Below are 12,894 nucleotides of genomic sequence, written 5' to 3'. Positions count from 1 at the left end.
ATGGGTGATCACGGACCCTCTCTGAGCATGAGCAGAAAGGTAAGAGGACATCTGTCGTGCCAAGGGTGTGGGGAAGAGCCCCAGGCAGGGAGGCACATAGTTGGCTCTGGAGAAAGTTGTCGAATGACAGGCAAGGAGGGCAGGGGGAGTGAGAAGGCCTGGATTCATCTACTTGGAAATCAATCAATGTTGTAGAGCAGGGCTCTGGGGCACAGTGCTGGTCTGAATCCTGCCTCTTCCACTTGCTAGCTGTGGGGCCTTAGGCAAGCCCTTTACTCTTCTGTGTGTCACGGTTGAGTGGCTGAATAAATTATTATCCAAACAGGGACAAAGAGGGAAAGGAGATGCTGTTACTAATTATGCCAGGACAACAAGCCTAAACCAACACTGTCCTAAGCAAATGGGGATATACAGCACCCCCCGCCACCCCTCATGGAATAGAAATAGTGACAGTTCCTAGAGTTATTGGGAGGATTAAGTGACTCAGTCCTTGTGAAGCACTTTGATCAGCGCCGGGCACGTGCTCACTGCTCAATAATTACTAGCTATTACCATTTTATTAAACCCATTACCGTGGAGTCGATTCCGACTCATGGTGATCTTATAGGACAGAGTAGAATTGCCCCATAGGGTTCCCAAAGCTGTGATCTTTACAGAAGCAGACTGCCACATCTTTCTCCCACGGAGCAGCTGGTGGGTTCGAACAGCCGACATTTTGGTTGGCAGTTGAGTGCTTTAACCACTGCACCACCAAGGGGCCTTAATTATCAGGGAGCATGTTATCAGGAGGGACCAGTCCCTGGAGAAGGACATCATGCTGGGTAAAGTAGAGGGACAGCAAAAAAGAGGAAGACTCTCAATGAGATGGAATGACATAGTGGCTGCAACAATTGGCTTAAACATAGCAACGATTGTGAGGATGGCGCAGGACCAAGCAGAGTTTTGTTTTGTTGTACACAGGGTCGCTAGGAGTGGGAACGGACTGGACAGCACCTAACAACAACAACATCACTTCATTACATACACACACACACACACACACACACAGAAAGAAACAAGTGGGACTGCTCAGAGTAGAGTGCCAGGGACAGACAGACAGGCCCCTGAGTTTCATTTGCGCGCCACTGCAATCTCTAAGCTGTGATGAGAGATGAGGGAGGTGGGTTGATCTTTCCCCACCGGTTGGCAGCAGGGTGGTTCTGCAAAGGTATCTTGGAGGACCAGAATTTGAGTTGGGCCTGGAAGGGTGGTACAATTCCCACAGGCAGGAATAAGGGAGGGGATGGGTGTGTGGGGACGGGGGGAAGGCCCCAGAAGAGGGACAGTTTCAGCATGAGGAAAATTGAAGGCTAGTCTGGGGAGGCTGAATGGGGCGCAGAATACAATGGGTAGGTGTGGAGTTTGGGGAAGTGGGCATAGCATATGAGTGTCGGGAGGCTGCTTGGGGTGTACCTGTCTGGGCCCAGATGCTGGGCCTGGTCTGCCTGGCCCCTGAGGCCTGGTCCCTGAGGAAAAAGCCCCTCCTCCCAGCAGGATACCTGGTCATGCAGCTGCCTGGCTCTGCCAGACCAGTGTGGAAACGGCGTCCGTTGATCCAGGCTGCTGAGGCCGCTGGGAATGTGATGAGGCTGCTGAAACAGGGCCCGGGCCCAGCGGGAGAGAGGGGCCCCCACCCCAGCAGGGGCGGAATGCGGCTGCTGCTTCCCAGAAACTGGGGCCTGGTTCTGCCGACAGAGAGCAGCTGCCAGGGGTTGGATTGGAAAGCCAGAGCCGAGAGGGGCTGTGGGGCCTGTGCCTGGGCTGCCTGGGGTGAGGGTGCCAGGAGCCAGGAGTGAGCAAGTCTGTCGTGGAGGGTGGGCAGGGAACCCTCATCCTGGCCAAGATAGACTTTTCTGAGCCCTCCACGCTACAGATAGACGAACAGACCCAGGGACGCTGAGAGACGTGCCAACAGGAGGTGCCCAGTAGAACCTCTGACTTCATTTTCCAGTCTGAGAGTCTTCCCGCTGCCATGCTCCCTAAAGAGTCCCCCAAACCCCCAAATTTCACTCGGCACCAGGAAGTAGAATGAGACGACCCTCGTTTCCTATCCTGCAGTGGTGTCACTGGGGTTTTGGTGTCACCCAGTGCGGTAACTCATGGTGTCACCCCCCCATGCTAATTATCACAATATTGTAGCTAAAACACCAGAAAATGTGACAAAATTATACATGAAAACAACAGTGCATGTTTGTAGTGTGTGCAGACGAAACCTCGTGATTCGAAGCATCGTTGTAATTGGGTAATAATGACAGCTCTGACTGCAGGGCATTAGAAAGTTCAAAAAGTAAATTAGCATAGTTTTAGACTTGTAGGTATATTGATACATGTAAGCTGGACTTACTAAAAAAATTTTTGTTGTTATAACTAACTACAGGATTTTTTTTTGTATTTTTTTTCATTGTGCTTTAAGTGAAAGTTTACAGTTCAAGTCAGTTGCTCATACAAAAATTTATACGTACATTGTAATGTGACACTAGTTGCTCTCCCTATACTGTGACAGCACCCTCCTCCTTTCCACCCTGGATTTCCTGTGTCCTTTCAGCCAGCTCCTGACCCTCTCTGCCGTCTCATCTCGCCTCTGGACAGGAGCTGCCCATTTAGTCTCATGTCTCTACTTGAGCTAAGAAGCTCACTCTTCGTGAGTGTCATTTCATGTCTTATAGTCCAGTCTAATCTTCGTCTGAAGAGTTGGCTTCAGGAATGGTTTTAGTTTGGGGCTAACGGAGAGTCCAGGGCCATGTCTTCCAGGGTCCCTCCAGTCTCAAACCATTACGGCTGGTGTTTTTACTAGAATTTGAGTTGTGCACCCTACTTTTCTCCTGCTCCATCAAGGTCTCTCTATTGTGTTTCCTGGCAGGGCGGTCATTGGTGGTAGCCAGGCGCTGTCTAGGTCTTCTGGTCTCAGGCTGATGGAGTCTCTGGTTTATGTGGCCCTTTCTGTCTCCTGGGCTAATATTTTCCTTGTGTCTTTGGTGTTCTTCATTCTCCTTCGCTCCAAGTGGATTGCGACCAATTGATGCATCTTAGATGGCCCCTCGCTAGCTTTTAGACCCCAGACACCACTCGCCAAAGTAGGATACAGAACATTTTCTTAATAAACTTTGTTATGCCAATTGACCTAGATGTTCCCTGAAGCCATGGTCCCTAGACCCCTACCCCTGCTACTTTGTCCCTCTAAGTGTTTGGTTGTTTTCAGGAAACTTCTTAACTTTTGTTTTAGTCCAGCTGTGCTGACTTCCCCTACTACAGGGATATTTTTATAAAAAATAATAAATTTCTGTTGAAACACTACACAAAAATTTTATAGACAGTAATTTTGCTGTCATTCCCTCAGACAGCATTACCCAGCGTGGTCCGAACCCCCTGCACCTCCCTAGTGACGCCACTGCTATCCTGTTCTGTCACCTCCTCGCTGTGGTATCTTGGTCTAATCACTATAACTTTATAAGCCTCAGTGGCCTCATCGTAGAATGGGACTAAATCCATGCCTTGCAGATACATTATGATCCTTCAGTTAGACAACGTGGGTCTCGGGCTTGGCATAGTGACTGACACATAGTTGTTCTTAGGTGCCTTCAAGTTGGTTCTGACTCATAGCGATCCCAAGCACAACAGAATGAAACACTGCCTGGTCCTGCACCATCCTCACAATTGTTGCTATGCTTTAGCCCATTGTTGCAGCCACTGTGTCAATCCATCTTGTTGAGGGTCTTCCTCTTTTTCACCAACCCTCTACATTACCAAGCATGATGTCCCTCTCCAGGACCTGGTTCCTCCTGGTAACATGTCCAAAGTATGTAAGATGAAGTCTCGCCATCCTCGCTTCTAAGGAGCATTCCCGCTGTACTTCTTCCAAGACAGATTTGTTCGTTCTTTTAGCAGTCCATGGTATATTCAATATTCCTCGCCAACACCCTAATTCAAAGGCATCCGTTCTTCAGTCTTCCTTATTCATTGCACTTAGCAGGTGTTTAGAAATACTTGACCCTTTCTCCTTCACTGCCTGAGTGTCCCAGCCAGCCAGAGGGAGCTGGGGCAGTCTGTGTAGCACTTACTCCACACAAGGTCCCTGGGTGGCTCAAACAGTTTGCACTCCACTACTAACCTAGAGGCTGGTGGTTCAAACTCACCCAGTAGATCCAAGGAAGAAAGGTCTGGCAATCTGCTTCTGTAAAGATTACAGCACAGCCAAGAAAACCCTATGGAGCAGTTCTACTCTGTAACACGTGGGGTCACCACGAGTAGGAATTGACTCAATGGCGACAGGATTTTTACCCCTACATACAATCTTGAGATACTGAATATCTGAATATCTGGCTCCAGGGAGGAGAGACTTTCCATATGACTCCACTGGACCCTTTAAGTCCTAAAAATCCAACTGGCCCTTCATTCATTTGCATGTTGAGCAAATATTTATTGAGGGCCTACTGGGTGCCAGACACTGAGCCTGGGAGAGGGTGATCCAGGCACAGAGCACAGCCTGGGCAAAGGGATGGAGAGGCTGATCTGAGGACTCACGCACTTCCTGTACTAGTTCATTCAGCCTCTCTTCTAGCAGCACCTACTGTGCCCGGCCCTGTCGCAGGCCAGGGCCACAGCAGGAGCTGAGAGGATGTGGGCTTGCCCATTCCTCCAGGATTTGCTAATTAATTAGAAAACCCAGGCAGGGGCCCGACAACACTGTTTTAACTTGCCATCCAGACTGGGAGCAGTAGAGAAGAGGGTGACTCCCGCCCTACACCCTGTAATTGCCGCCTTCACCTCCTGCAGGCCTTTGTCGGGAGCATCAAAGGCTGCCAAGGGTCCTGCAGCTGGGAGCCCACTTCCCTGCTGAGACGACTGAGGTCAGAGGTGAAGTTTCTGCCAGGGGTGGGAGTGCGAGCAGGGGCTGGGTCCTAGGGTGCTTGTGGCACCCACAACCATGGGCTGGGGACGATGGAGGCAGAATGGGGCCCAGGGGCTGGAGGGGAGACTCAGATCACCCCCCCCCCACCCCCACAGAGGTCTGCAGCATGGTGGGGGGTATCAGAGCAGAGACAGATGCTTCTGGGGACAGTCCTTCTCCCCCCTCACCTGATGGATTCCCACTTGTCCTTGGCCTCCTCCAGGAAGCCTGCCTGGATCTTCAGGCCAGGTGGAGCACCCTTTCCGGCTCCCATAACACCCAGCTCCTTCCCCTATTATTCAGGGTCCCTCTCTAAAGCTGTTGCTTTCCCAGATTGAGAGCCCCAGGAGGGCAGGACAGGGCCTGACCTACCTCTGTGGCCGCAGTGCCCAGCGTTGGCCTGGCACAGAGCAGGAAGTGTCCACTAAGAAAAGGAAAAAAGCAGCAAACCCAGCTCCATCCTCCCCACCGCCCCCGACCTGGATGCCTGGGGCCCAGGGCATTGTGGCTTCTTGGGACCTTGGGTGGATTATGGGGCCTCAGTTTCCCCAGAACCAGTGCTTCTCAGACCATGTCTAAGGAGGTGCCCATTATGGCAGAGAGGAGAAAGTTCTTTCTCAGCAGTTGAGGGCAGCAAATGGGAAACCGTTTTATCCGGGGCCCTGTGGCATGGCGGGGGTGGGGGACTAAGGGCGTGGACTGCCTGGGCTCGCCTCCTGCCCCTGCCATTCATGAGCTGGGTGGCTCTGGCAAGTTGCTTAACCTCAGTGTTCAAATCTGTAAAATGGGAATAATAACAGTACCCACCTCACAGGGTTGTTGAGAGGATTAAACAAGTAAACACATGCAAAACAGTACAGTGGGTGGCACACAGTAAACCTTGTATAAGTGTTGGCTACTGCCTGATCTTAAACTCCAGCAAAATTTCCCTCCTGCTCTGGGTTGGCTTATTTGTTTTTGCACTGGTGGTGTTAACTTTGATCACTTGGTTATGGTAATGTTTGCCAAGTTTCTCCACCGTAAAGTTACTTTTTGTCAACCCTTTCTATACTTCCATACTTCTATTCTTTGGAAGTGAGACACTTAAGTCCAGTCCACACTCAAGGCAGTGGGGGAATTAAGTGCTGTGGCTGCTAACCAAAAGGTCAGCAGTTTGAATCCACCAGGTGCTCCTTGGAAACTCTGTGGGACAGTTCTACTCTGTCCTATAGGGTCGCTATCAGTCAGAATCAACTCGATGGCAATGAGTTTGGTATTTTTTTGTTTCATTGGAGAGGGGAGCAGCTACATGAATTATTTGGAATTCTGTAAGGCAGATTTGTCTAGTCTCCCCTAAGTATTTATTTATTCAATAGTTTATTTTTATCAGTATGAACTCATGTATATTCATGTTATACTTTGGGTTGTAATCTAACACTATGTTATTTTTGTTGCTCCACTTGTTCTAGCTTTTGATCACTGGGAGCTCTTTCAGGGTGGCTCCTGTGTTTGTTTGATACGCCCCCATTTGTTTTTTGAGCGCTTCCTTACTTCCTAGCACTACAAGATGCTCCAAGCTCATTTTGCATTTTCCCTGTCTCAGCAGTAGAATCAGCTATTTCTCCAAGGAGCTGTGGTTGCTTTCACTGGAGAGTGGTATTTAGGACTCAAGATCTGGGCACTAAGTGTGCTCATTGGTACTGGGATGTCACTGCTCCCAGGCTCTCTCAGTGGACAGATCTGAGTTTGCTTTCAGTTAGAAATAAAGCTTCCCCTCCTGCCAATTGTGGGGTCTGTTGGAGGCTCCAGACAGCTGCAACCATGGCTCTGGCCTTTACACACCGGCCCATAGACCTGTGCATCCTATGTACCCTTAGGAGGGCCATATGTGTCTATCAGGACTCAGAGGGAGAAAGCACACATCAGGACCACTCCCTCACCCATGCTGAGCCACTTCTGTATCCAGTCAGTCCTGCTTCAGTGGGTGTCTGGTGGCTGAGCCACTGAGAATGGGGCTCAGGTCTGGCCTCGACGTGATCTTGCAGCTAAGATTTCTGTGAGTTTTGAAAGCTGCAGCCTCACTCCCTTCTGTACTGACAGCTTTGTCAGTGGCGGTGGCGGTAGCCATAGCTCAGCCACAGAACCATGGCAGCCACCTGGGCCAGGCCAGGTAGGGGTCAGGTACCAGGAAGGCCTAGCTCAGCCACCATAGCCCAGCACACCAGGCAGCCCATTGCTAACGGGAGGAAGTCTCAGCCAGCTGGTCCCTCCACTCCCTTGTGTCACCCAAACCCAGCCCCACTCAACACTGGCAGGCTTCACTGATGCTGGGTGGGCCAGGACCCAGAGCTGGCTCCCCCTGGAGGCAGCTGTCCTATAGCAGCAGGGAGTCAGGGCAGACCAGCCCTGAGACCCCAGGGCTGGCTGAGCACTCCTCCAGTGCTGCCAGCGTTTCTCCTGTCTCCCTACAGCTCAGGGCCGAGAGTCAGGAAGTCTGAGTGCTGGGCTTGCCTCTACCAGTGACTTTTGTTTGGAGCATAGTAATCACGCCACACCCTGCTTAAAACCTTTAATGGCTCCCCATTGCCCTCAACTTAAAATCCCCTCTCCTGGACCTGCCTTACAAGGCCGTGGAGACCTCTCCAAGACCCATGTCACACCCTAATCATACCAAACTGTTTGTGGTTCCCTTGCACAACCACACAGCTTCACACCTCCACACCTTACTCTGCCTGCATCATTCCTACTTGTCCCTGAGTCTCAGCTCTGAGGTCACCTCTTCCAGGAAGCCTTCCACCCGTGCCCCAGATCTCTCTGCTTGCCTGGTTGTGTCCCTGGTGCCCATGAGCCTTCCTAAGCCCCACTGTGAACAATCTCTTGCATGCCAGGCAGCAGCCTGGTATAGCAGAGAATGCTTGGGTTTGAAATTAGGGATCTGGCTTCCCTTGAAGGCCTCTGGTACTTCTTGCTGTGTAATTTTGAACAAGTCACTGCACATCTCTGAGCCTAAGTCCCCTCATCTGTGAGAAGAGAGTTTAACTGGGATTCCCAGCCCTGCTTTCAATTCTAGACTCTGCCCCTAACTTGCTGTGTGGACTTGGACAAGCCCAGTCTTTGGGCCCAGCCTCAGTTTTCCTCTTCTGTAAAATGGAGCTGCCCATAAAACTCAAAACAGAGCTGAGGCTTCAACAAGCCAAAACCTATGAGAAGCTTTTGTAAACCTCAGAGCCCTACACAAATGGTCAAAGAATCTATTTCAACAGCTCCATGGAGACGTGTGGGAGGGAAGCTGATGGCTGCTCTCACTGCTCACCTGCCTCCCAGCCTCTCCAGACACTTTTAGATCAAAGGTGATGGGGCCTGCTGGCATGTTGGCTGGGCTCGGTGGGGCCTGCTCCCTGGGCACCCTGCCCACCCCCCATCCACCCCCACTCTCAGGGTTACACGACACATCTACATTGCACAAGAAGCTGTTTAAACACTCGAGGTGGGAGTGAGCCCTTCACCCCCTGCCACGCCTGGCACAGAAGAAGGCCCCTTAGACCCCACTGCTGCTCCAAAGACTCAAAGTCAAGATCAGTTTGAACCATCTGCCCCTTTATTCCAGAGCAGAAATAAGTCATTTGCTAATAATAAATTAAGGTTTGAAAAAAATACCCAACAAAACAAAATCATTAACACTGACAAAGTAGTGAATGTTATCTAAGAAGGTGTTAGGTTGGTGGACTGGGGAACAGGCAGGAAAAGCCTGCCGGCACCAGCTCCCCAGCCCTGGGAATGTCTGACACAGGCCGTCCTCTGCCCCAGCCTGGAGGGACCCCCTTGCCACACAAACATTCTCTCCACAAAGTACAAAATATATATTTAAAAAACCTCAACACAACCATGCATCCTGTGAGGGTCCTGGGAAGCAAGATTTGGCCCTTTGGGGCTGAGGATGGGGCCTGGGGGTCTGAAGAAGGCACTTGTTGGGGGTGGGGGGACCTTTTGAGATCTTCATGCCAAGCAGAGTTCGCCTTCTGTCCTCTTATAAAGAGTGATGAGGTACCCTGTTCACATGGCAAGGGCTAACCCCTCATCTCCCAAAACAGTCTCATGGGAGAAGGCAAAGAAGAAGTCAGTTTGGAAATGTTCCGTGTTTTGTCCAAAGGCCTTGGAGGGCTCCTGCTCCAGAGGTTCTGGAACATGGCAGTACCTCCTAAGTGCTTGGCTTCCTTTGAAGGCAAGAGGTCCCGGCAGGGGATCCCTGAGTGACTCCTCAGATAGGGCCAGGGCGTCATCCTAGGCCTGCCCTCCCCCTGAGCAAAGGCCTCAAAGTGGTGTCCATAAGGAACAACTAGAATAAATAAGCTCTCTGGTGGCCCAGCGCTGAGCCAGCAGGGAGGCCACTCGGTTTCTTCAAGTATTCTTGGCCGGGGAGGGCAAGCGGCCCCGTTGGGGCTCAGATGGGGATCCCCACCGTGTTCACCTGGTCCTTGAGCCCTAGCAGGCTATAGGCGATGCGTTTCTGGTGGCCAGGTAGCCGCACCCCGATCCTCTTGATGTCGCTGTGGGCATTGAGGGAGAGAGGCAGAATTAGGGCCAGAGCAGGTAAGAGGCTGGGTCGGAGAGGGGGTGGTGGACAGCTGTGGGAGGGAGGCAGAGGTGGGGAGAGGAGGGGGACAGAGAGGGGGCCTTGGGGACCTGCAGATGAGACAGATCCAGTTAGGCTGAGGCCTCAGAGGAGGATCCACTTCCCAGCAGCTTGCTAAGAAGCCCCACCATCAACAAAGTTAGGAAAATTATAGACCCATCGACTCTGCAAGAAGCTTTTTTATCAGAGCTTCACAATAATCTCATAAGGTGGGTGCTGTTTTCACTCCCATTTTGCAGATTTGAAAACTGAGGCTCAGAGAGGTAAAGTGACTTGCCCAAGGTCATGCAGCCAAGAGGTGGAAATCAAACCAGCTGTGATCAAATGTCTCCTACCCCCAAGAGGGTCTGTCCCTAATGCCCCCCACTGAGGCCACCTCCCCAGGTGGCACTCATGCTGTCACCAGGTGCCTGGAAGCCCGAGACTCCCTAGGGTTGTTGCTCAAGGTCTCTCCTGGCCATCACCTTATTTCACCCTCACCCGCTCCAAGTTTTCACTACCAGTAACTGAGGAAGGACTCAGGAAACCCTTGCTAAGCTCTGCTGGTCTCTAATGGGAGGGGCTTCCAGTCACCAGATTTGGTGACTGGATCACCTGAGGCAAGTTTCTTGCTTTAAGGGAATCTCAATTTCCTCACCTGTAAAATGGGATAATCCTGCCCAACTAGAGGGTGGGCGCCCCCAGCTTTAGAGGGGGAAGGCAGCATCAGGACCAGATGCAAAGATGTGCCCAGGAGTCCATGGCCCTTCCTCCCCCACCTCCCAAGAGGTGCAGGCTCCCCTGGTCTCCCCCTTTCCATGCCCCTCATCCCCTCATAATACCACTTATGCTCCCAGGAGCCCGAGAGCAGGACATTTATTGCCCACTTTGGGAATTTTCTCCTCTGCTGTCCTCACCCGCCAGCTCAAACCCATGAAAACACCCAGGTTTTTATGGGCCTTCTTCTGGCTGTAAACCAGGCTAATTGTATGGTGCAAGCTCCTATTTGCAATTCCAGAGACATGACTTTCCCACAGGCTGGGGAGCCTCCAGAGTAGTGCTGAGCTGGGAAGGGCAGACCCAGGTGCGTGGGGAGGATGGGCTCAGGGACCTCCAGGAGGCCAGGTGGCTTCCTGCAGCAGGAAGACCAGGGGTCAGATATTTGGAGGAACTTCCTAACCTACCTCCCACAGTTGGAGGTATTGAAAAAAGAGGTGTTTTCCCCACACCTGTAGGTCTCAAAGTGTGGCTCCCAGACAACCATTCCGACCACCAGGGAAGAGGGCTCTTACTGAAAAAGCAGCATCCTGGGCCCAATCTCAGAAGCACTAAATGTGAATTTCTGAAGGTGGAACAGAGCCTGCATTTTCATCAGGCCTCAGAAGATTCTGGCGTACGGTTTAAGAACCAGTGGCTATGTGAGTTCCATGACGCCAAGGGCTGAGGTCTCACCTCTTCAGAACCATCCCCTACCCCCACACCACGGTGATCCAGGATGGGCCTGGAATACAGTAGGCCCTCAGGGAGGATCTAGTGAATGAATGAATGAATACTTTAGTGGGGACTAAGCCACGCTTCTCCCAGACTGGTGCGGTTAATCTGATACAATGGGAACTAAGGCGGCTTCCAAGTCCTATGTGGAAGGCCAAAGTCCTAGGATGGGAGGCAGGAGGTCGAATTCTAGTCCTAGCTCTGCCCTGGACTCACATCAAGGCTTTAGGCAGGTCTAGTCTGTCTTTAGGGGCCCTGGTGGTGTAATGGCTAAGCACTCAGCTGCTCACCGGGAGGTTGGCAGTCCAAAGCCACACAGTAGCTCAGAGCGAGAAAAGACCTGGTTATCAGCTCCCATAAAGATTACAGCCTAGAAAACCCTATGGGGCAGTTCTGCTCTGTCACTTGGGGTCCCGATGAGCTGAATTGACTCCCTGGTACACAACAAGAAGTCTGTCTTTCGGCCTGTTTCTTCATATGTAAAATGGGAGGCTTTAATTATATGCCCCTGAGCAGCCTGGCCCAGCCCCCTCCTCTTTCAACACAAAGCTTTTCCCTCCTTTCTCTATTTCATTTCCTAACCACAAACAGCAGCAGACTGGGATGAGGGTCAAACACCTGGGAGCTACTGCAGACCATCCCAAATTTGTTCTTGCCCCAGCCTGTTTCCCCTTCAGGGACCAGGGTGGTCACCTCCATCAACTCCCCTCAGAGGAGTGAGGCCGCCTTTACACTGCCTGCTCTTTCTCCTGAGCAGGCACAATCCCAGCCCTGGCCCTGGGAAATTCAAAGCTACATGTATACAGTGGGCACCTACTGTGTGTTGGCCCTGGGTACAAGGAGAGTGAGAAATGGCTCCTGGAACCTCATGCATCTGCTCATTCACTCAGCCAGCAAACACTCCCTCAGCACCAGCCTGTGCTGAGGGCATGTGAAGACCGTAGTATCTGTTAGCCTGTGCCCTCAACACCCTCAGAGGATGCTGCTCAGGCCCTACTGCTGGGTGGGGCATTTGTCTGGGGTGCAATACGCACCATTTTCATTGGCTCCTCAAAAAAAATGGTTAGAACCACTAGTCTAGCTGGAAACCCAACCGACTCCAAAACTGCATGATGAACACTCAAACTGAGATCAAGATGGCGGCTGTGGGTCTACAGGGGAGCAAGTGGCTGGCCCCAAGGAGGCAGAAGAACAAGGTGTAGGATGTTGGAGCCTAAATCACTGCTTAATGCAGACATCTCTGGGAAAGGAGGTGCATTATTCTGAGACTACCTCAGAGCCACCCATTGGGATCCAAGGCATGTGTAGACATAGCCTTCAGCTGTCAAAAGTGCTTTGAGATTCCCCACTTATTTGGAAAGAGTCGGAGGTGAAGGAGGAGGCAGGGGTAGCTGTGAGTCACTCAGGCCCCGGCTCTGAGAACCAACAGGCCAGTGGGAGGAGAAGGGAGCGATGAATGACTTCCTGCATTTATCCAGGCCTTCTCAAAACAAAACACACACGCACACATACAGCCTCCATCGATCCAAGATAGCCCCATCCCTGCTCGTGGGAAAGGAATTGGCCGAGGAGCACCCCGGGCTATTTCGGGAAGCTTCTAAGAACATGTGTTTCCTGAAAGTGCTTCTCCCTGCCCTCACCTCTGGTCACCCAGAAGAGAAGCTGTGTTGACCCAGTGGGAGCCCGTACAGGGTTGAAGAGTACTGTTCCAGGTTCCCAGGGAAAAGAAAGGGGCCAGGGATGCTGGCATTTGCCCACTGATGGTGGGCAGAAAGCAGGGGAGTGGAGGAAAAGAGGAGAGTGCCATGGACTATGCCCCTACTATGTACCAGGTGTGCCATCTGCAGTGCACCCAGGTAAAAAAAAAACCCAAAGAGGGAAGCTG

At 51.7% G+C, this 12,894-nt stretch overlaps 2 protein-coding genes across 2 annotated transcripts in view; both read right to left on the bottom strand.

Moving 5' to 3' along the window:
* Nucleotides 1-5,201, bottom strand: part of FAM131C (family with sequence similarity 131 member C) — a 65,400-nt gene extending 60,199 nt beyond the window's left edge. Inside the window, exons 1-3 of the mRNA XM_004377281.1 lie at nt 5,116-5,201; nt 4,804-4,902; nt 1,539-1,631 (exon numbers count right to left, since the gene is read on the bottom strand). Of these exons, the coding sequence (XP_004377338.1) occupies nt 1,539-1,631; nt 4,804-4,902; nt 5,116-5,201 (278 nt within the window). The remainder of the gene's footprint in view (nt 1-1,538; nt 1,632-4,803; nt 4,903-5,115) is intronic.
* Nucleotides 5,202-9,347: 4,146 nt separating this feature from the next.
* Nucleotides 9,348-12,894, bottom strand: part of EPHA2 (EPH receptor A2) — a 28,752-nt gene continuing 25,205 nt past the window's right edge. Inside the window, exon 17 of the mRNA XM_004377213.2 lies at nt 9,348-9,453. Coding sequence (XP_004377270.1) covers nt 9,348-9,453 — 106 coding nt within the window. The remainder of the gene's footprint in view (nt 9,454-12,894) is intronic.

This window comes from Trichechus manatus, unplaced genomic scaffold (genome assembly GCF_000243295.1).
Source record: "Trichechus manatus latirostris isolate Lorelei unplaced genomic scaffold, TriManLat1.0 scaffold00048, whole genome shotgun sequence".
Classification (NCBI taxonomy): domain Eukaryota; kingdom Metazoa; phylum Chordata; class Mammalia; order Sirenia; family Trichechidae; genus Trichechus; species Trichechus manatus.
The sequence above is the reverse complement of the archived record's forward strand: the minus strand, read 5'-3'. Positions and strand labels throughout refer to the sequence as shown.